The sequence below is a fragment of the Neophocaena asiaeorientalis genome, unplaced genomic scaffold (assembly GCF_003031525.2).
Source record: "Neophocaena asiaeorientalis asiaeorientalis breed wild unplaced genomic scaffold, Neophocaena_asiaeorientalis_V1.1 scaffold547, whole genome shotgun sequence".
In the NCBI taxonomy this organism is placed as follows: domain Eukaryota; kingdom Metazoa; phylum Chordata; class Mammalia; order Artiodactyla; family Phocoenidae; genus Neophocaena; species Neophocaena asiaeorientalis.
The window spans coordinates 3,982,645-4,006,776 of record NW_020185330.1 but is presented as its reverse complement, the minus strand read 5'-3'; the positions used below and the strand labels follow the sequence as shown (position 1 = coordinate 4,006,776).

Genomic DNA, 24,132 nt, shown 5'->3' with positions numbered 1-24,132 from the left:
CCGCTTGGTGTTACTGTATGTTTGTATGCGGGACTTATCTTTGTGTGAGTTGCCTAACTTCCACAGACCTCAGTTTCCTCATCTTTGAAACTGAGATGATAATTACATCTACTTATAGCATTGTTTTGATAAAAAGACTTTTTTTTGGCCAGGCGACATGCCAGATCTTAGTTCCCCGACCAGGGATCGAACCCATGTCCTCTGCAGTGGAAGCATGGAGTCTTAACCACTGGACTGCCTGGGAAGTCCAGATAAAAAGACATTTTAAGGGACTTAAAGCAGTTCCTGGACATAGTAAGTTATCAGTAAGTGTTATTATCTTTATTGTGGTGGTGACTACCATCTTCCTTACTACACTGTAAGTTCCTTAAAGACAGTCATCTCTGTATCCTCCATGGCAGCTAAAAAGTGTCTGGCACAGAGTAATGGATGAGCAACCATACTGGTGGCAGATGACAGATAAGTTGTCTTGAAATAAAATAGTCAACATAGAGACATATCTGGAACTGTTATGAAGGGGATGAGTGCTCCATCCAGCTCTCCATCAGCAGTGAAGTGCTCAGGTCTTTCCCAAAGGTGGGGAGTCTCTTCTTAGCCACTCCTAGGACACTTCTCCCAACAATTGCTCCCTTTGACTTATAAGAAGCACGACTTGGAGGTCTGGCACTCCGTGGCCCTTCTGAGTAAGCACAGCATATCCAAAGGAGAATTCATTTTCATAAAGAACATCATCTGCGGATTTGTCATCATGGTAATTGTATTTTATCATTCTCATTGTACCTCTTAGCACTGGTGCGACTATAAAATAGAAGGGAAAAAAGGGGTGAGTGAGGGGGCTGACTCCTGGTTTAAGGGAAAAGTGACTCAGTAGCCCTTGGCAGCCTTCTCTCCGGCACTGGGAAGGTGTGCTCACTCACGTCGGCCCGGGCGTCCTCCCAAAGGTTGCTCCCCTCAAGAGCCTCTTGGGGGTGTGGAAGCCTTCGCTGCACTGCCAGTTCTTCTCTCTATACACCACACTCTCCCCCACATGATCCCATGGGCTATTTCTAAAGGGCCAAGGCTCCTGACAAATGGTCCCATCTTTTGTTTTAGAATACTCTGAAGTTTTCTAAAAGATGTTCACCATTAGAAGTGAGGGCTGGTAGTCACTCCCATCTGGCTACAGATAATATTCCTAGTAATCCCTCCACCACTGACTGGGCACTTGGTATGTGCCAGGCACTGTGCTCTACCGATTATCTCCTGTAACCCTTACCACAGCTCTAGGAGAGACCTAGGATTAGCTCCATTTCACAGGGGAGAAACTGAAGGCTCATAGATAGTAAATAACTTGCCTAGCGTCACAATCCTTGTGCATGATGAAGCAAAAATTCCAACTGGATCCAACTCCCAAGTTCAGGCTCTTAACCACCGAACACCGCTACCTCCTAATATGCATCTGCATATTTCTCTCTCCGCAACTGCAAAAAGGAAGTCCACTTGATATGGAAGTAGGGAATGAAAATAACAATCTTCTTCCCGCATTTCCCGGGTTAGAAATCTGAGGCAGACCCTTCACGGATGGGTAAACAGCTGCAATCTCAGAAGTTTACCTGATTTTGCATGAGAAATATAAACATGTTTCAAGTTTCCGGAGGATGTGTATCAGAATTAAATTTTTAAATGTTATTCTTGGGGAGGAAAGTTGGTACTGGAGAGTCATTCCCAGCTTGACTCTAATTATACAGCATGCAAGCACGGGCATGTGCAAAGATTCATATTTTAGTAAGGTGTGTACATAGCGTTGTTCAGTGAGAAGACAGAAGCTGAAATCCTTATGTGTAGTTTCCCAAACAAATATTGTAAAACCTAATGTGCTGTGCACGGCAGGCGCAGGTAGCTTTCATCTGGGATCAGACTTCCCTGGATATGTTCAGTTTGGGAAATGGTAAAGCAATTCTCTTCTGCCCCAATCAGTGCTGATTGATTTGGTTCTGCTTCCATGTAGCAACTGCCAAAGTTGTGCTCATAAATAACACTTCCTATTTATATGCTTTAAAAAAAATAATGTATTCCTTATTGTAGAAACTCTCTGATGGTACATATAGAAAGAAAATAATGGGGATTAATCAAAGAGAAAAGAACTCGTGAAATTTTAACTTTTTTCTTTAATTTTACATGAAATTGAGCCATTTTCCTGGGAAAATTAAAACACTGGAAATCTTCTTTACATGCAGAACACAGTACCACCTGAGAAGGAAAGCAGTGGCATTATCGGGGAGGCACTGTGGTGCCATTAGCATTCAAGATTTTCAATGTTCTGCGATTGGTGAGCCACGGCTATGGTGGCTAAGAGGGCTATTTGTGACTGTGCTTCAGAGCCTCCTCGATTAAGTCCTAACACAGGTTCCTTCCCAGATGCTGACGTTTATGCTCCGTATCCACTGAAAAGGTGAAGGATGAGTTATTGCGGGATATTTTTATTTCAAATAATTACTGAAAGGACAAGAATTCATCAAATTTTGATCTAGACAAGACCTTCAAGCAATGCTCAAATCAACCTACCTATTGTTGCATATAAAACCCCTGTCAGGAGAACTGACAGCTCAATGTAGAGATTCATCACAATGAATGTCCAGAGCTCCTAAAAGAAAGAGAAGGCTGCATCTAGCAAAATTGCCACCAGATTAAAAAATGTTCTCTCCTAACATGGCCTCAAGAAACCTAATCACATTAACTCAAACTCTTGCTTTTTGGCTTATTCCTAGGCAGCAAAATTGCCCCTCACATACAGCACCTATCAAGGAAGTACGAATGTAGATTACTCTACAAGCACTTTCAGTTGGATTAGCCATTGACAAATTTGAATCTCCTTGTATAAATATGTACAAATATATTTGCATTGATTGGTAGAGTGGCTAATCCTAATTTTTTTTTTTTTTTTGGCCGCACCCTGGGGCTTGTGGGATCTTAGCTCCCTGACCAGGGATTGAACCTGTGAAAGCTCAGAGTCCTAACCACTGGACCACCAGGAAATTCCCTAATCCCAATTATTTTTGGAAGTACCCCCTGGTCTTCTGACACAGAGAAATACTCACTTTTTATTTTAACATCTAGGGGATGCAGGGACCGCTTTGTACTCACTCCAGAAGCTTGTTTGCTCCCCAAATGAGAAGAAATTCCCTTCACGGAGAGGAAAGAGCACCCCCTAGTGAAACAATGTTTCCTAATAGTCCTTCAACAGTGAAGTTCCATCTCCATTTTATAGCAGCGTGATCGCATTTTAGAGGCTAAGGCCCAGTGCCTAGGGCCTACAAACTTTTCAAAGGCCAATAAAAAAAAGAAATTGTTTGAGGGCTTCCCTGGTGGTGCAGTAGTTGAGAGTCTGCCTGCCAATGCAGGGGACACGGGTTCAAGCCCTGGTCTGGGAAGATCCCACATGCCGCGGAGCAACTAGGCCCGTGAGCCACAACTACTGAGCCTGCACGTCTGGAGCCTGTGCTCGGCAACAAGAGAGGCCGTGACAGTGAGAGGCCAGCACACCGCGATAAAGAGTGGCCCCCGCTCTCTGCAACTAGAGAAAGCCCTCGCACAGAAACGAAGACCCAACACACCCATAAATAAATAAATAAATAAATAGTTTGAAAGCTGAGAAAAATCTGTTGGCTCCAAAGTTTTTAAAATTCAAAACTGAAACTAGTATATTTGATTAAATGTCTGCAAAATGTGACATATCAACTAGTCACAGTAATTCAACTATTAAGTAGTTACATACAAATTACATTTAATGTGAGATGTGAGTTCTTTTTAATATTTTCTATGATGAGGGACAGGGCCTCTTAAAATAAGAGTTGAAAGCCTTTTTTTCATAGAGTTGATCTCTCTTAAAGAGTCTTCATGATCATTGACATGGTCCATCTAAGTCCTGGCATTACTCTCTTAAAGACATTAAAAACAATACTTTATTTGTGCAAAGTCCTTGATAAAAATTTACACATACTCCCATTCAACTCATTTAATCTTTACAATAGTAAATTAAGAAATAAGGAATTAAAATGTTTGGATACAGTAGGGTTTTTGTGTGTGTGTGTTTTGTTTCGTTTTTTGCCAAAGTACAAAATATTACATATTCTGAAGCACAAATAAACAAAAAACCTCAGAATCAAAACAGATGAACAAGTGCAGTTCAAATGAAAACAAACTACTAATTTGAAATGGCATATGTAGTCTTTGAGGGGGGACAATACATAGCATATGGCTCCAGAGTTAGAAATTCTGAATAGGAGCTGAGTGACCTGGGACAAGTTACTTAACCTCTCTGTACCTCAGTATCCTAAACTGTAAAATGGGGATAAAACAGTACTTACCTCACAGGGTTACTGTGATGTTTAAGTGAGTTCATAGATTTGAAATACTTATAATAGCGTTTGGCCCATAGTAAGAGTTCAATGAATGCCAGCAATTAATTATTATTCAACCAAACCATACCAATCTTTGATTCTTAGAAACAGAACAATTTAAGATTCTGAATAAACTAACTCTTACCAAAGCTGAAAACATCCACAAAAGTCACTCATCTTTTATTTTGAAACTTTTTATTTGAAAATAACTTCAAAATTAGAATTCATCACATTTTATTTATTTGCCTTATCATTTGCCCTTCAGATCACTACAAATCTGTGTCCCTAATTCTTTTTTTTTTTTTTTTTTTTTTTTTTGCGGTACGCGGGCCTCTCACTGTTGTGGCCTCTCCCGTTGCGGAGCAACAGGCTCCGGACGCGCAGGCTCAGTGGCCATGGCTCACGGGCCCAGCCGCTCCGCGGCATGTGGGATCCTCCCACACCGGGGCACGAACCCGTGTCCCCTGCATCGGCAGGCGGACTCTCAACCACTGCGCCACCAGGGAAGCCCCCTAATTCTTATTCATAACTTATGACGTATGCATTTCCTATTTCTGAGTAACAAATTACCACAAGTTTGGTGTCTTAAAACCACACCTAGAAGGTTCCTGGGGGCGGGGGGAAGATGGCAGAAGAGTAAGACGCGGAGATCACCTTCCTCCCCACAGATACACCAGAAATACATCTACACGTGGACCAACTCCTACAGAACACCTACTGAATGCTGGCAGAAGACCTCAGACCTCAAAAAAGGCAAGAAACTCCCCGACGTACCTGGATAGGGCAAAAGAAAAAAGAATAAACAGAGACAAAAGAATAGGGAGGAGACCTGCACCAGTGTGAGGGACCTGTGTAGGAGGAAAGGCTTCCACACACTAGGAAGCCCCTTCGTGGGCAAAGACTGTGGGTGGCGGAAGGGAGAAGCTTCGGGGCTGCGGAGGAGAGCGCAGCCACTAGGGTGCGGAGGGCAAAGTGGTGAGATTCACGCACAGAAGGTCGGTGCCGACCGGCACTCACCAGCCCAAGAGGCTTGTCTGCTCACCTGCCGGGGTGGGCGGGGGCTGGGAGCTGAGGCTTGGGTTTCAGAGGTCAGATCCCAGGGAGAGGACTGGGGTTGGCGGCGTGAACACAGCCTGCAGGGGGTTAGTGCGCCACGGCCAGCCGGGAGGGAGGCCAGGAAAAAGTCTGGACCCGCCGAAGAGGCAAGAGATTTTTTCTTCCCTCTTTGTTTCTCGGTGCACGAGGAGAGGGGATTAAGAGCGCTGCTTAAAGGAGCTCCAGAGACAGGCGCGAGCCACGGCTGTCAGCGCGGACCCCAGAGACTGGCATGAGACGCTAAGGCTGCCGCCACCAAGAAGCCTGTGTGTGAGCACAGGTCACTATCCACACCTCCCTTCCGGGGAGCCTGTGCAGGCCGCCGCTGCCAGGGTCCAGGGATCCAGGGACAATTCACACAGGAGAACGCACGGCGCGCCTCAGGCTGGTGCAACGTCCTGCCGGCCTCTGCCACCACAGGCTTGCCCCGTATCCACACCTCTCCCTCCCCATGGCCTGAGCGAGCCAGAGCCCCCGAAGCAGCTGCTCCTTTAACCCAGTCCTGTCTCAGCAAAGAACAGACGACCTCCAGCGACCTACATGCAGAGGCGGGGCCAAATCCAAAGCTGAGCCCTGGGAGCTGTGCGAACAAAGAAGAGAAAGGGAAATCTCTCCCAGCAGCCTCAGGAGCATCGGATTAAAGCTCCACAATCAACTTGATTGATGTACCTGCATCTGTGGAATACATGAATAGACAACGAATCATCCCAAATTGAGAAGGTGGACTTTGAGAGCAAGATTTATTTTTTTCCCTTTTCCTCTTTTTGTGAGTGTGTATGTGTATGCTTCTGTGTGAGATTTTGTCTGTATAGCTTTGCTTTCACCATTTGTCCTAGTGTTCTATCCGTCTGTTTTGTTTTTCTTTTTTAAAAAATGTGTTTCTTAATAATTATTTTTTATTTTAATAACTTTATTTTACCTTATTTTAGTTTATCTCCCTCCTTTCTTTCTTTCCCCCTTCCTTCCTTCCTTCTTTTCCTCCCTTTTATTCTGAGCCGTGTGGATAAGGCTCTTGGTGCTCCAGCCAGGCATCAGGGCTGTGCCTCTGAGGTGGGAGAGCCAACTTCAGGACACTGGTCCACAAGAGACCTCCCAGCACCACATAATATCAAACGGCGAAAATCTCCCAGAGATCTCCATCTCAACATCAGCACCCAGCTTCACTCAACGACCAGCAAGCTACAGTGCTGGATACCCTATGACAAACAACTAGCAAGACAGGAACACAACCCCACCCATTAGCAGAGAGCCTGCCTAAAATCATAATAAGTCCACAGACACCCCAAAACACACCACCGCACATGGACCTGCCCATCAGAAAGAAAAGATCCAGCGTCATCCACCAGAACACAGGCACTAGTCCCCTCTACCAGGAAGCCTACAAAACTCACTGAACCAACTTTAGCCACTGAGAACAGACACCAAAAACAACGGGAACTAAATAAATGAAATTTAAAATACTCTAGAAGGGATCAATAGCAGAATAACTGAGGCAGATAATATTACTCAGCCATAAAAAGAAACGAAATTGAATTATTTGTAGTGAGGTGGATGGACCTAGAGTCTGTCATACAGAGTGAAGTAAGTCAGAAAGAGAAAGACAAATACCGAATGCTAAAACATATATATGGAATCTAAGAAAAAAAAATGTTATGAAGAACCTAGGGGTAAGACGGGACAAAGACACAGACCTACTAGAGAATGGACTTGAGGATATGGGGAGGGGGAAGGGTAAGCTGTGACAAAGTGAGAGAGTGGCATGGACATATATACACTACCAAACATAAAATAGATAGCTAGTGGGAAGGAGCCGCATAGCACAGGGAGATCAGCTTGGTGCTTTGTGACAACCTCGATGGGTGGGATAGGGAGGGTGGGAGGGAGGGAGACGTAAGAGGGAGGAGATATGGGAACATATGTATAACTGATTCACTTTGTTATAAAGCAGAAACTAACACACCATTGTAAAGCAATTATACTCTAATAAAGATGTAAAAAAAAAACAAAACACCTATTTATAAGATCACAGCTGTATAGGTTGTAAGTCTGAACACCGCATGACTGGGTTCTCTGCTCAGAGCTTACAAGGCTGAAATGAAGGTAGTGGCCAGGCTGAGCTCCTTTTAAGGCCTCCTTTGTTTGTTCTTGGCCAAATTCAGATCCTTGCAGCTACAGGACTGAGGTCTTGCTTTCCTTGCTGGTGTCAACTATGGGCCACTCTCAGCTCCTCCAAGTCACCCACCTTCCTTGCAACATAACCCCATCCATCTCCAAAGCAGCAATGGAGAATCTCCCTCATGGTAATTCTTTCTCTAGCTCTGAATCTTTCTCCCCAGGAAGAGCCCAGTTCCTTTTAAGGGCTCGCCTGATTAGGTGATTAGGTCAGGCTCACTCAGGTTAATGTCTCTCTTTTTAAAGTTGACTGATTAGGGTCCTTAATTAGACCTGCAAAATCCCTTCACAGCAGCACCTAGATTAGTGTTTGCATAACTGGAGAGGGTGGAGATTTTGGGGACCATCTCAGAATTCTACCTACCACATATGATGAGATTCTTTATAAGCATATATTTTAGCCTCCTAGGGCTTCCATAGCAACATACCATAGACTGAATCCCTTAAAAAACAGATATTTATTTTCTCACAGTTCTGGAGGCTGGAAATCCCAGATCAAGGTGTCAGAAGGTCTGTTTTCTCCTGAGGCCCTTCTCCTTGGCTTAAAGATGGCCACTTTCTCACTGTGTCCTCACATGGCTTTTTTCTCTGTGCACAGGTATCCCTGGTGTTTCTCTCTTCTTATAAGGACACCAGTTACATGGATTAGGGTTCCAGCATATGAATTTTGGGGGAGGGGCAGACACAATTTGGTCCATATTTGTCTAATAACAAAACTAAGAGCTAATATTTGAGCTACTAAGCAGGTATTACGCTAAACATTTTTGATAGGCTATTTCACTTAACATAAATCATTAGATTAATTATATATCAGTATAACCATTATATAAAATTCCAGCTTTGGGCTTCCCTGGTGGCGCAGTGGTTAAGAATCCACCTGCCAATGAAGGGGACATGGGTTCAAGCCCTGGTCTGGGAAGATCGCACATGCCGCGGAGCAACTAAGCCCATGCACCACAACTACTGAGCCTGTGCTCTAGGTCACGGGAGCCACAACTACTGAGCTCACGTGCCACAACTACTGAAGCCCACGTGCCTAGAGCCCGTGCTCTGCAACAAGAGAAGCCACCGCAGTGAGAAGCCCATGCACGCAACAAAGGGTAGTCCCGGCTCACCGCAACTAGAGAAAAGCCCGCATGCAGCAACGAAGACCCAACGCAGCCAAAAATAAAATAAATAAATTTATTTTTTAAAATTCCAGCTTTATCAAAATATTTCCAATGTTCTTGATTAGAAATTCTACACAATTTTTATTGACCTGATTCTTAGAGTACTCTGTCTCTACTATGCTCCATTCTGAGGGTGGTTTTTCATTCACTGACCAAATTTTATTGATCATCTATGAGCTTGGTACAGAGGCACAAAGGTCAGTAATCAAAATCCCTGCTCTCAGAGCATAGGCTAGAAGGGAAGACGTATTTTATGTGTGCGTCTCCACGTACATTTTGAAATATCTTACATAAAAGGTATCAATTATATTTATAGAACCATTCCGCACATGTAAGTTCTTATAAAAGGTGAGGCACTAAAAATTAAAATAATTTCAAAAAAGGGGGAAATCCTCTGATTATTTGGTTTTACATTACCTTCTTCAGCTGCATCAACCCTAACTGCAGCAACACATTCTTTTATATGTGGCTTTAGACTGAATGTAGACTGGAAAAAAGCCAGCTGGGATTTGAAAGTGAGAAGTAATTATGACATAAGAGTGCAACACCTGACTGGGTAAAGCGCCTCAAATTCCACTCGCTCTGCTCAAGAAAAGAAAAAAATTATCTTTAAAAAATTTATTTTCTCACTGTCCAACTCGTTCACCTTTCATGCTACGAACACCGATACCTTTTCTCCTGCAGGAGGCAAAGGCAGCACTCGCAGGTGGAAGGAAATCTCCTGATTTGCAGGCCGAGTTGCTTCTCAGCTGTGGGCGGGTGTGGTGACAGCACCCCAGCGAGGAGAGTCTTCCTCCCAGCCCCAGCTCTTCTTCACTTGCTCGCGACCCGTGGGCCCCTTGCTGAGCTCCGCACCCAGCTCCCTGGCTCAGCATCTATTCCCTCACGCCGGCTGCAGGAGCGTGGACTGCGCAGGCCCGGCACAAAGGCCCCCGCCCGGCCCCTGGTCCCCGGCTCCCCGCCCCCAGCCCGGGCCACGCCTCGCCACGTGCGGCCGCTGGCTGATAAACGGCTTCCGCGCCCCGCGCGCCTCGTAGCAGTTAGCGGCAGCTCGATTCGCGCTGGCTCTTCTCTTCGATTCCCAAACGCCTACAGTGAGTCCTCCGTCCATGGAGGGGGAAGAAACGTGCCTGGAGCTCTTCCTGGCCCGGTGCGCCGCCCAGGTGAGCCTGGAAGCCGCCGCCACGGTCCCAGAGTCAGGGTCCGCATCCCGCCCCATTGCTGGGCGCTGGGTGCTGCGCACTAAGGATTCTGCCTTTATTTTCTCTCTCGTAAAACTCCTAGCGACCTTAGGAGGTGGGCTTGATTATCCCCGTCTTTCAGTTGAAAAACATAGAAGGTTCGAGAGTTGAAATAACTTACCCAAGCTTGCCAACAGAGGTCGAACCTGGTGTAGTATGAATACAAATTGGAGGCCCCTATGGCTTCTTTCAGTTTGTGATTCTTACTGGCACGTGGGATCCTCCCGGACCGGGGCACAAACCCGTGTCCCCTGCATCGGCAGGCAGACTCTCAACCACTGCGCCACCAGGGAAGCCCGGGTTTTGTTTCTTAATTTAAGAACTGTAGAAACGAGAGGAAGGAGTCTTCAAAAAGAAAAGCAAGGGAAAAACTTTCGGCTGGCGGGGTGGTGTCGGATTCTTTTTTTTTGCGGTACACGGGCCTCTCACTGTTGTGGCCTCTCCCGTTGCGGAGCACAGGCTCCGGACGCGCAGGCTCAACAGCCGTAGCTCACGGGCCTAGCAGCTCCGCGGCATGTGGGATCTTCCCGGACCGGGGCACGAACCCGTGTACCCTGCATCGGCAGGCGGACTCTCAACCACTGCGCCACCAGGGAAGCCCTGGATTCTTTTTTTTTTTTTTAATTTTATTTATTTTTGGCTGCATTGGGTCTTTGTTGCCGTGCGCAGGCTTTCTCTAGTTGCAGTGAGCAGGGGCTGCGCTTCGTTGTGGTGCACGTGCTTCTCATTGTGATTGATTCTTTTGTTGCGGCTCTAGGTGCGGGCCTCAGTAGTTGCAGCACATGGGCTCAGTAGTTGCGGCACACGGGCTTAGTTGCTATGCGACATGTGGGGTCTTCCTGGACCAGGGCTCAAACCCGTGTCCCCTGCATTGGCAGGTGGATTCTTAACCACTGCGCCACCAGGGAAGTCCCCGGATTTTTAACTAGACAATGATTAGCAATGAGGTAGAAATAGTGAAGTCCCACAGCGTTTAACATTGCAAAAGGAGAGCCCACGTTGGAAAGGTTCTGAGAAAGATGAGTTAATGACTCTGCGAAGACAGTTTAACAAAAAGTTTCTTCAGGTATAAGGCCAGGGATGCAGGGAATACTCTGTAAGCATATTCTCTCGAAAGGAGGCTGTCAGGGTTCCACTGCCATAAAACATCCCCCTTTGATATCTTGTTGCCATTGCCTTAAATTCCTTGTTGAAGTTTAGTTCTTTGGGTGGAGGCTTTGTACCCTGCTAAAATGCCATAATGGGAAAAAGGAGGGGAGACACTGATAGTTGCAGATATTAGTGCTTTAGTGTGAATTGGATGATGGAATCTTTTCTGGCTAGAAGAGGCCAAAAAAACAATGGCGAGGAATCTGGGCCATTGTCCCCCACCTCAGTGTCCCTCAGGGCCCATCTGTGGGATGGGGATGGAGGGAGTTAGAGACTAATAACATAATTCAAAATGAAATAAGGTCAAATCTTATTTCCAGAGAATAAATGCATTCTTCTTAAGTGTTTTCTTCTAACATTTAGTCACCCCTGCCATCTGCTGGACTTGTGGTAACAGCACAGTTCAACAGGATCTAGCCAGACACTAGCTAAATAGCTTTGTGTTGGGGAAGATGCAGCACAAGGCACTGGTGACTGTTCAGTTGTCAGAAGTATGATCTTCTAAGGGATGAGGTTATCCTGCCAGCAGTGGTCAAAATCTAGAATCCAGGCCTGCAACTTGGGTGAAGTGGATGGTAATATATGTACCAAGGATTTTTTTCCATAACAAAGGCCATGAATTTTACATTAGCTGCTTCCCTCAGTTGCACGCCTCTTTCCCTCGGTTGATGATAATGGAAGTTGAGCAGCCTTCCCCGGACTGGAAGTATAATACATTGATTTAAACTAGTCTTGCCATTTAAATTTCAATAACTTTTTCCCTATTGCACATTCACGTAAATGGAATGATTTCTTTTCCTTCCTTTGACTAGAAGAAATAAAGATGGCTCCTTGTGGAGGCTTGATTAGCACTCAAAGCTGTCTCCTCAGCTTCCTTCACTTACTGCTCTTCTCTTTAAAATACGAATTTAAAACTCCAAAAAAATCTTTAAATCAACTTAAGGAGTACAGAAAATCTGTACTCTTCAAAGTACACACAGTTTAGGGCATGGCTGCCAAATTGCCTCAGTTACAAAATTGGATTTAGAGTGGCAACTTACTACAGGTCTAACCAAAGTAGGGAAAACATTTTATGAAAAATGCTTTTTCTGCATTTTAAGATATACTTTCCTGTTTTCATTAAGTGTGTTGTAACCCTACAGTAGAATTTTAATGATATTTTGTGGAAAGAGCAGGGCATGAATATAAGCTACCTGAACTGCCTCATCGTGAACACACTGCCTGCCAGCCAAGGTGGCGTCCCTTTGGTGTGACATGATGTTCTGTTGTTGTGTTTTGTTTATCTGTTTTGGGAATGGCCTAGGATGACCTTGCTCCACCCAGATCACCCCTGCTCAGCCCAATTGTGCCTTATGATGTGTACATACCTAATTCATCCAATCCAGAGACTATGTTTAATTCACAGCTTGAAGAAGTCACAGAAACATCTGGCAATTTCTCATCTGTGGATCTTAGCTTCCTACCAGATGAGCTTACCCAAGAGAATAAAGAACAGACTGTCATCAGAAGCAAGCATGAAACTGAAGAAAATTGTAAAACTAAAAGTTGGCAAAGTAGGTTGCCATTACCCAGCCAACAGGACGTTGACCTGGCCTTAAACAGCAGCGGTGGGTCAAATTCCCATCCACATCTCCACCCTGGTGATGCTGACTCAGCCCAGCCCTCTCCTGAGAAACCACACTCCTTGCCTCTGGCATCCATAACTCCCATGACGCCAGTGACCCCTGTTTCAGGATGTTCTGGAATTGTGCCTCAACTACAGTAAGTTGTTGTTGTTGTTGCTTTAAATGGGTGATGCTTCTGAGTACACATTTCATCAATGTATTCCTGAATGGGATGATAATAGTGTAGGGAAGAGAATTTCAGATGTCATTATCCTTGATTTTGTTAGTTCGTAATGGACTTTAGACAGTTTGGTTATCTGTAAAATGAAGCACTATTGATCTCCTAAGAGGGAGTTAAAGGTGAGTATACACAGTCTTGAAGGATTGTATTGTTTATAGTAAAGCACTGTAGTTGAAAATTGTGGCTGGAGTTGGAATAACACAAAGGATATAAAGATGTAAAATTGAATTTGATTTGCAAGTTGATTTGATATTGTGATTTCTATTTTGAGACATTTTGAAAAAGGTCTAAAGCTTAATTTTAGTCAGCTAGTCAGGAAATTTTAGAAAAAGCTATTTTTTTGGCCTTGTGGCATGTGGGATCATAGTTCCCCGACCAGGGATCAAACCCGCACCCCCTGCAGTGGAAGCGAGGAGTCTTTAACTACTAAATGTGTTATTATACATTTCACATTTAGAATAATTCTCCCCCAGGAAGTCACCCAAACCTATGAAATGAGGAAGTTAATGCGTTTTAATTATTTTTTACTTTTTATATCTGGTATAACTTAGGTTGACTTATTTCTTTTTTTAATTATTATTTTTATTTTTTTATACAGCAGGTTCTTATTAGTTATCCATTTTATACATATTAGTGTATATATGTCAATCCCAATCTCCCAATTCATCACATAGGTTGACTTTTTTCTTTAGGAATATAGTTTCCACTGTGAACCTGGCCTGTAAATTGGATCTGAAGAAAATAGCTTTGCATGCAAAAAATGCAGAATATAACCCAAAGGTAAGATTTCCCAGTAATTTTTTCCACAGTTAGGTTCTATTTAGATTTTCTTTCCTTCATATGATCATGATATTGACTCATTCCTTTGTTTTTATTTTTTAAAAAGAAAAAATTTGTTAGTGAAAAGCTTTTGGCAACACAAGTTTAATCGGCTCATTCTCTGTTTTGAACCTATAAAAAAATAATCTCATTTTCTGTGTTGAATACAGTAATTATTGAGCAGTTCCTAAAAGTTCTTTCCCTTGGCATTCAGAAAAACCTTTCAGTATGACTATTTTCAACCTGACTATGGAAATGCTAACTTTCTTACAATGTCATCATATTCTTGGAAATCATTTTTTCTAATTTTTGTCCTATCTCCTGACACCTGTGTATTTTTCCATTTACAGTTTCTCTTACCTGAGAAAGCTCAATTGTTTAAAGTGTAAAGTTCAAGTGTAAGATTCAGGGATTTCTTGTTTTCCGTCAAAGTTTAATAAAATCTATTCTTTTTTGTGTCCTCCCAAGGCCAGGCATCCCATTTTCAATGGTCTGTTTACCTAGGAAGTGGATTTGTTAATTCAATCAACATTTAACGATTTGGTGGGCTCTGTACTTAGTACAAAGATGAGTGAGGCCTGGTCCCTGCTGGGAAAAAGTTCACTGTCTTGGGTGGTGGAGGATTTATGGAGTTAGATGAAAAAGGCCATATTAGTTGGAACCCAGAGGACCTTGCCAACATCAACTATTTATGGATTAAATATTTGTTTTTCCTGTTGTGTAGTGTTGTTGCTGAACTCTGAAGTGTTGCCTGAATGTTATCGAATGCAGCTAAGCTTTCCTATTTATATTTCATGTAGCCGGCTATGATGAGGACAGAAAGGCAATGATGAGCTAGGATTTTTATGGCTGTAGCTATGATGGACCACACTACTGAGCAATCAACATTTTAAGCATATTTTATCCTCTACCATCCTCTGCTCTCCTCTCAGTTTGGTATACACAATCTGTCCAAACTTGGACTTGACAGCCAGAAAAATTCTGACTTGGCACTTAAGCTGCCTTAAGAATTTAACAAAATGAATGCCAGGTGAGAGCACTACCTTTTTAGTGAACACCTAGAAAACATTAATAGTCCTTGCTCGGCTCTGTGTCGTGCTGACTCAGGGTTCTTTTACTGTTAACACTTCATATCTGAAATTGCCAGTCTGGCCTTGGAGTGATCTGTTGTCCTGTGGAGTGGCTCTAACCCATGGAACTTTGGTCTTGCATGGTACCCACCCCAGTTTCCTTCCCAGCTTAATGGGGGAAGTCGATGTGGCAGGCCAGTGGTTCTCAGCCCTCCCCTGCGTCAGCAACACTTGGAGGACTTACCAGTGCTGCCGGCCTGGGGACCACATTGAGGACTATGGCGGGCAAGAGCTTGACAAATCAACTTTTTGTCATTCATCTTCAGAATGCCTATCAATATATGTATTCTGTTCTATATTTTGGCTGCTTTTTAGTGCATTCTAGAGTCTTGGCAAGGCTGTAACATACTCCATACTTCTTTTTTTCTCAAAGAGTCTTTGAAAGAAAAGTATATCAAAGCAAAAAGCATGGAGTCTGATAGTCGTGGTTTTAAATCTCAACTTAACTGTTTCCTGTATAATGTTGGAAGTTAAATAACCACTTCGTTTCCCTGTGCACTAAATGGGAATTATAATGGATTCAACTCAGTCCTGTCATGAGGTTAAATGCGATAAAACCTATAAAGCTCTTAGCATAGGGTCTGAAACATAAAAGGTACTTAAATTTTAGCTTTACTATTATTATTCTTACCTGTTTTTTCTAAGTATGTACATTTTAGAATCATGATCATTTTGTTAACATTAACGTGGGAGAATAGACCCAGACAGGTTTTCGTTTTCCCATTAAATTTCAATTTATTCAACACTGTTTTCATGTCCAGCCCAGCTGGTCAGCTGGAATAGTGTTAACCCCTAGCAGAGGCTAATTGTCCTTTTGGCTTCTGTGTGTAGAGGTTTGCCGCCGTCATAATGAGAATCCGAGAGCCCAGGACTACAGCCCTGATATTTAGCTCTGGGAAAATGGTCTGCACAGGAGCCAGAAGGTAAGAGAAGCCGTCCCCCCACACTACCAGACAAATAATTCACTATGTAAAACAAGGAAGGGTGGCATTAAGGTTCTAAAACACATCGTAGAAGCAAAATACTTTGCTAAGGAGTTAAATTCATGAAATGCCAAATTTGGGGTTAAAAACATTCAGCCTCATAATACGGACTTATATCCCACTTTACAGTCCCCCATAGTGAAGGGGGCTTTACTAGGCTATTACAACTTTTTTCTAAGGTATATTTTAAAAGAAAAAAAAAGGCTCTAGTAGTGGTAAAGCCTGTTATAAACCTGGGAAAGAAGTTCCTGTGTATTTTCCTCATCGCAGGCAGAAGAATGGATAGAACTTTTTACAGGAGGGAAATTAGACATTTCTTGACCACTAGCTTGAGCATTCACTCAGGAGGCAGTCTCTTACAGGCTCATCTTTCCTGGATCTCATGCAGAGGTAGCCATGTGCTGATGTAGATCCTTTCACCATAGAACTAGTGGGAGAGCTGCTCTTCCCTCTAAGTGTTGGAGGATTAGTAGGAAATTATCCTCCTGAAAGATAGTACCAATTTCTCCTCGCTCGAGAGATGCACCTAGTGTTCATTTTCTCTGGTAAACAGTGGGTGTTAATATTGTATTTTATATTTGCTAAATTGATTGGCAAAAAGTTGTTTTAATCACATTTCTTTTCACTTAGTAGTGAGACTAACTTTTCGTAAGCATGTAAACTACCTACTGTATCTTTTGCCCAATATTCTATGGAGATATTTGTCTTTCGGTATTTAAGTATTTTCACCATTTTATACCACAAATATTTTTCCCATATTAATGTTAGTGGTATTTTATGGGGTTTTTTTAATGCAATTTAATTTTGTGTGTGTATGGTTAGTCTATCCAGCTTTTTTTTTTATGGTTTCAGTGTTTGGCTTCATGCTTAGGAAGGCGTTCTCCACACACAACATGACATAAGTATTGACTGCCATATATTTTTCTGGTTTTTTTCAGGTCCTGCTTTGTATTGAAGAAAGGTTAATGTTTTGACTCATCTAGAACTTTCTCTGGATGATGGAAATGTTCTGTATCTGTGCTGTCCAATGTGGTAGCCTTTAGTCATATGTGACTTTTGAGCACTTAAAATAAGCTAATACCACAGAGGAACTGAACTTTTTATTTAATTTTAATTAATTTAATCAGCCCTGATATTTAGCTCTGGGAAAATGGTCTGCACAGGAGCCAGAAGGTAAGAGAAGCCGTCCCCCCACACTACCAGACAAATAATTCACTATGTAAAACAAGGAAGGGTGGCATTAAGGTTCTAAAACACATCGTAGAAGCAAAATACTTTGCTAAGGAGTTAAATTCATGAAATGCCAAATTTGGGGTTAAAAACATTCAGCCTCATAATACGGACTTATATCCCACTTTACAGTCCCCCATAGTGAAGGGGGCTTTACTAGGCTATTACAACTTTTTTCTAAGGTATATTTTAAAGAAAAAAAAAAGGCTCTAGTAGTGGTAAAGCCTGTTATAAACCTGGGAAAGAAGTTCCTGTGTATTTTCCTCATCGCAGGCAGAAGAATGGATAGAACTTTTTACAGGAGGGAAATTAGACATTTCTTGACCACTAGCTTGAGCATTCACTCAGGAGGCAGTCTCTTACAGGCTCATCTTTCCTGGATCTCATGCAGAGGTAGCCATGTGCTGATGTAGATCCTTTCACCATAGAACTAGTGGGAGAGCTGCTCTTCCCTCTAAGTGTTGGAGGATTAGTAGGAAATTATCCTCCTGAAAGATAGTACCAATTTCTCCTCGCTCGAGAGATGCACCTAGTGTTCATTTTCTCTGGTAAACAGTGGGTGTTAATATTGTATTTTATATTTGCTAAATTGATTGGCAAAAAGTTGTTTTAATCACATTTCTTTTCACTTAGTAGTGAGACTAACTTTTCGTAAGCATGTAAACTACCTACTGTATCTTTTGCCCAATATTCTATGGAGATATTTGTCTTTCGGTATTTAAGTATTTTCACCATTTTATACCACAAATATTTTTCCCATATTAATGTTAGTGGTATTTTATGGGGTTTTTTTAATGCAATTTAATTTTGTGTGTGTATGGTTAGTCTATCCAGCTTTTTTTTTTATGGTTTCAGTGTTTGGCTTCATGCTTAGGAAGGCGTTCTCCACACACAACATGACATAAGTATTGACTGCCATATATTTTTCTGGTTTTTTTCAGGTCCTGCTTTGTATTGAAGAAAGGTTAATGTTTTGACTCATCTAGAACTTTCTCTGGATGATGGAAATGTTCTGTATCTGTGCTGTCCAATGTGGTAGCCTTTAGTCATATGTGACTTTTGAGCACTTAAAATAAGCTAATACCACAGAGGAACTGAACTTTTTATTTAATTTTAATTAATTTAAATTTAAATAGCCACATGTAGCTAGTGGCCACCATATTGGGCAGAGCAGGTCTAGAATTTTACTTCAATATAAGATCATTTTTTTCAAATGCCCAGTCAGTGTCCCAGTACATTTATAGAAGAATCTATTTTGCTGTATTTCTCCTCCACCTGTTTTTACATGTTAAGTTCTTTACCTGTGTCTGAGTAAATTTGTGGCCTTTCTCTTCTGTCGATCTGTGTATCCTTTGACCTAGAAATCTCCATTTTTAAGTCATTTTTGGACAACTCTGCAAGGTAACTACAAGGATGTTCATTTCAGCATTGTTTAAAACAGGGGCAGAGGGAACAAATTTCTAGCAATACAGTTTTGAATAAATCATAAAATGAAATTATTTAGCCATGTATAGTATATTGAGTTGGAAGGATAAGTTGTGGGAGGGGAGAACACACAGACTCATGAGTTTTTTTTTCCTAATTCATGAGGTTTTTTTTCCTATCTGAATTTATTTGGTTCTCAAAATCTGATAGTGAAAGCTTGGATGGTGAGTTCAGATTATAAGAGATATTTGTTATCCAAATCTATCTGGTTGTTGAATTTTGGATAGAGAGTTGTCAAAGTTTGGTTAGTATAAGAGATATCAGAATTATCTCCAAAAATTTAACCAAACGTATTCTCTTTAGTTGCAATAATCAGAGTTTGCATAGTGCAGGATACCTGCCTTCGCACAGAAAAGTGCAGAGGAGCCAAATTTATCAGTGGTAATTACCACTGGTGGTGAAATTTCAAGGTTCTTAGCCTATTTCCTAATATTTGTACAAGAAAATGTATGTAGATTTTAACTGTTAGTTGTTTGAGTGGGAAGTTCTGTGTGATACAAGAAACTATAAGGCTATGCAAATTCTTGAAATTTGACCTTATAAATATTAGCACTGTGGGAGATGTAATGGGTCATTTAGGCAAAATGTGGTTTTTCAAAATGGAAACCACTTATTTCACTGCTGTCTTGGGGACACGGCCTTGCTAGGGACTTTTCAGGAGTTGGTAATGGATGAGGAGAATCAACATGAAATGAGGTGATGTGAAAATGGCCCAGTGTTGTGACAGATCTAGATTGGGAAGAGACTCTACCGCTCGCTCCCTTTTGTCCAGGCAAATAAGTTCAATCTGGCTTTTCTTTAACATACTTCTGATTTTCAACTTAAAGGTGGGGATAACCCATAAGAGTGGGTGGAATTCATAGGATTCCCCCACCAGGTGTTGCCCCTGTTTGGCAACCCCTGCTACTCACTGTTTTTATTTTGGCAGTGACCATTGAAAAGTATCTGATGAAAAATAAAGCCCCAGATCTCAGGATTTCACATTCTCTGCCATGGATTTAAGGGTGGAGTAGGACAAACATTTAGAAGAACATAGCCACACAGTTGGATGAATCTATTTCTTTCTCATATTGAGTGTGAGTTGAATGACAATTGTGTGAGAAAACCTGAGCAACATTGGGCAGATTTTGAGGTACTTTCATGTTTTTCTTAAAGTATATAATTTGTCCCATAAAGTTCCAAGTCCTGGCATCCTATCTATGCCACTCAGCTGGCACATAACTTACTTCCTCGTGTTGATTTTTTTTTTGTATGTGTGTATGTGTCCTTATTTTTGTTACTGCTGTTCCCATCTAAATGGCACACACCTTTAGACCAGAAGCATGATTCTAAAACCTTAGTGAGCATCACAGTCACTGGTGGGCTTGTTAAGACATAGATTGCTGGGCCCCAACCCCAGAATGTCTGCATGTCTGATGTGGGACCTGGGACTTTGCACTTCTAGCAAGTTCTCAGGTGGTAATACTGCTGCTGGCCTGAGGACACTTTCTGAGAACCAGCGGAATAGTTAATTTCATCTAATAACACTTAAAACAAGTAAAAGAAAAAACTACCTTATATGTGAAAGATGGCAAATGAAGACAAAAATCTGTTTATGATTCAGTTCAACAACTGTACATTGTACCATACCCTTTTCTAGGTGCTAGGGACAAAAGTAGGGGAGGTAGGTCCTTCTCCTCAAAGTCTATAGCTTCCTAGTATACACTGAAAGATAAACACGGTACATATGCTAAAAATACAATCAGGGAAGTGTGTGAATAAAGCCCAGCTAGTTAGCAGTTGTAGTGATTAAGACATCTTTAATTACATTTGCCGTTCCCCAGCGAAGAGCAGTCTCGACTGGCAGCAAGAAAGTATGCTCGTGTGGTGCAGAAGCTGGGCTTTCCTGCCAGATTCCTCGATTTTAAAATTCAGAACATGGTTGGAAGCTGTGATGTGAGATTTCCTATTAGGCTGGAAGGTTTGGTGCTATCCCATCAGCAGTTCAGTAGGTATGATTGTTGCATAACTTAACTCTGAGTTTCCCAAGTTATTAAAGTTCTATTATGGGCTGCTTATATAATGTATTTTTCAGAGAAATATAATTTTTTAAAAAACTACAAGAAGTGAAAAGGTTAAGATGCTATACCTAAGTCCTCGCTGGTTACCATGCGTGTCCAATCTTCTGCAATAGTGGTTCTCAAAACTAAACTGCCTAGCAATCACCTGGGCAGCGTATCAACACACATTCCTGCTTGGGCTGTGGTATGCAGAGATTCTGCTTGAATCTGCAGTCCTAACAAGCTCACAGGTGATGCCAGCGCTGCTGTCCCGAGGCCCACATCTTGAGACTCCCGGATGTATAGATTTCTAAACAAATCTGGCTGGGGGGTGGTGGCAGTGGCCAGAAGAGCAAGGGGTATGACATGGATGAGGTAAGTAGGAAGGGCTGACAGCTGGTGAGGGGAGAAAGGGCTGGAGAGAAGATGAAAAAAAAGAATGGCCGTAGCACGTTCTCGGAAGACAATCCTATCTAGTTTTTGTCCTGTTGAGTTTGTTCAAGGGTTTTCTTTTTCTGTGTGTAGCTGTAGCCCCCACTATTGTTTGTTCTTTCACGGATTCATATTCCTTTGGGAGTATCTCTAGGCTGCCTGGCTTCTTCACACGTAACGTCTCCATCTCAACAGCAAATGCGCCTCCTCCTCCCTCAGCTGCTTCGGTGCTTCTCCCAGCCTGCTCAGGCCCTCAGAGAGCCGTGATGGAGGGTGACCGACAAACACCAAATGCCGCCACCCCTTGTGATATACACTTGGGGCCAGGGCACTTGAACTGCCTTCGAGTCACAGATGCTCTTAAATTTTCATGATCTAACTTGAACTGAAGTCCTTTCATTCTACTTTTCCGTCCCTTTGCCTTTGAGCAATCATTCTGTTTAATAGAGTAGAGAGGGATCACATAGCTCTGCTTTCTCTAACATTTGTGAGCTGACATTTGTTAGCTCTCCTTTGAGACATGACCTAGACAGAAGTTAAAAATTGCCTTTTTCTTCCCCTAACTTTCCAAAAAAATTTGTTCATTCTGAGATTTAGCTTTTATGATACTTTTCAGGCAATATTTATTTTCCCCTTGATTATATTTTCTTTTTTCCTCTGTCTCAGTTTTCTTCAGCATAGGCTTATTAAGTGCCTATGAGGTACCCACTGAGTTCATTGGGAAGTCCCCCATGCAAGACATATTGCCTCTTTATGTGTCCTTTTCTTTCTTCAATCTTGGAATAACTCCTGGATTCATAGTAAAACCTTCATTTTTAAGAGTCTCTCAACTCATGCTTCATCTTATCTTCCAGATCCTCAGCCTTGCACCTCCTGTCTATCTTTCTTGGAACCAACTTTTTCTGAACATGGGAAAGATGTTACCAGGGTCTTTTTCCTTTCGTAATGTTCACATTTCTAGTTGTGGCCTTTTCTTTTTCACTTAAAGCAGTTCCTTTAACATTTCTTGTGAAGCTGGGTTGGTGGTACTGATCTCTTAGCTTTTGCTTGTCTGTAAAACTTTTGCTCTCTCCATCAAATCTGAATGACAGCCTTGCTGGGTAGGGTATTCTTGGTTGTAGCTTTTTCCCTTTAATCATTTAAAATACATTGTGCAACTCCCTTCTGGCCTGCAGAGTTTCTGCTGAAAAGTCAGCTGTGATAGCCTTATTGGAGTTCCCTTGTATGTAACTTTTTGCTTTTCCCTTGTTGCTTTTAATAGTCTCGCTTTATCTTTAATTTTTGCCAGTTTAAAAAATATTTATTTATTTATTCATTTGGCTGCATCAGGTCTTAGTTGCAGCACACAGGATCTTCGTTGCGGCATGCGGGATCTTTTGTTATGGTGCATGGGCTTCTCTCTAGTTCTGGCATGCGGGCTCCAGAGTGCATGGGCTCAGTAGTTGCAGCGCATGGGCACAGTAGTTGCGGCACAAGGGCTCTCTAGTTGCAGTGCGTGGGCTTAGTTGCCCCACGGCATGTGGAATCTTAGTTCCCTGGCCAGGGATTAAACCCACATCCCCTGCACTGGAAGGCAGATTCTTAACCACTGGACCACCAGGGAAGTCCCAGTTCTTGCCATTTTAATTACAGTGTGTCTTGGTGTGGTCCTCTTTGGGTTGATCCTGTTTGGAAGTCTCTGTGCTTCTTGGACCTAGACGTCTGTTTCCTTTCCCAGTGTAGGGAAGTTTACAGGTATTTACATACCAAAGACTTTTATTTTCTCTTTTCCCTTTTAGTGTCATAAGATTTGGCTGGAAGATTAGATGGAAACATTTCTTCTGTGCCCCAGACTTCACTTTCTTGGCTCGAACCTTGTAGTTCCCATAGAAGTTTCCCAGGGCTCCAGCCACTATCATTGTGTCCCCAGTGTCCAGAAGTGGTTTGTGGGTAGAAGTCCTGACAGGCTTTCTGCAGTAAGATAGAGTGATGTCCCAGGAAGACATGTCCACCCGTAATGACCTCCACGTACTTCAGATAGGTAGCCTCACCACTGTGATACGTCTTGCTGGCGCCAATAAGAAGTTTCACATCTGCTGTGGTATGGGTCTTATTCATTGCAGAATGGAATGGAGCTTTTCTTTGTGACCTGGACTCACCCTTTAAGTGCAAAAATTCACGTGTATTATATATAGTGCTCCATTTCTCAGATTTCTTCATTTTCTTATTAGCCATATTCTCCATTAGCCATTGTTTTGAGAATAGTTTTATTTCATCAACTTCTTCTTAACTACTGACTTCTTTTTGTAAGCTTCTCAGGCCTTTCTAGGAATCTCTCCTCTTCTCTCTGGTGGAGTGTGGGGAAGCAGTTCTTAGCCCAATCATCCTTTGTTCCTCAGAGAAACCAGCTTACATTTAATAGTAAATATGAGTGAGTTACTATGTATAGGAACAAATCCTGAATTTTTAAAACTTGGGATGGTTTAGTTTTCTTTCTTTATATGGCATCTGTCCAAAGACAAATTACAGTGGTCTAGAAATTTTTTTAGGTCCTCTCCACTAAAAATGTTAACTTTAGCAGTTTATAAATACATACAAAATGTGCTCATTACTGTAGAACTTGGAAAATTTGGAAAATGTGTTATGTATTTTTATTGATAGACTTTTTTTGACAGATGGAGAATATTTAACTAACAAGATCTTGAAACATTAGATCTGATGTCCTAAATTATGTTGATCTATAGCTTAATTTCTAATTTTAATTTCATTTCCAAGTGAAATGATTTTCACTTGGAAAAATACTATGACCAAAAATGAATTCTATTCTTGATGGCCACAGAAATTACCTATGACACTCAAGACTGCTTTTATCAAATGGTCAAAAGGTTTTTGGTAAAAAAGCTTTTGAAAACTGCTTTTCAGTACACACTGGGTCTCAAATATTATGAGAAAGTAGTTGAATAGTGCTATTTTTAACCTTTTTCT

At 42.1% G+C, this 24,132-nt stretch overlaps 1 protein-coding gene across 1 annotated transcript in view; it reads left to right on the top strand.

Annotated features, from left to right (window-relative positions):
* Positions 1–24,132, top strand: part of TBPL2 (TATA-box binding protein like 2) — a 51,187-nt gene that overhangs the window by 15,870 nt on the left and 11,185 nt on the right. The window contains exons 2-7 of the mRNA XM_024734759.1: positions 9,500–9,574; positions 9,853–9,978; positions 12,509–12,966; positions 13,743–13,830; positions 15,831–15,922; positions 20,521–20,688. Coding sequence (XP_024590527.1) covers positions 9,500–9,574; positions 9,853–9,978; positions 12,509–12,966; positions 13,743–13,830; positions 15,831–15,922; positions 20,521–20,688 — 1,007 coding nt within the window. The remainder of the gene's footprint in view (positions 1–9,499; positions 9,575–9,852; positions 9,979–12,508; positions 12,967–13,742; positions 13,831–15,830; positions 15,923–20,520; positions 20,689–24,132) is intronic.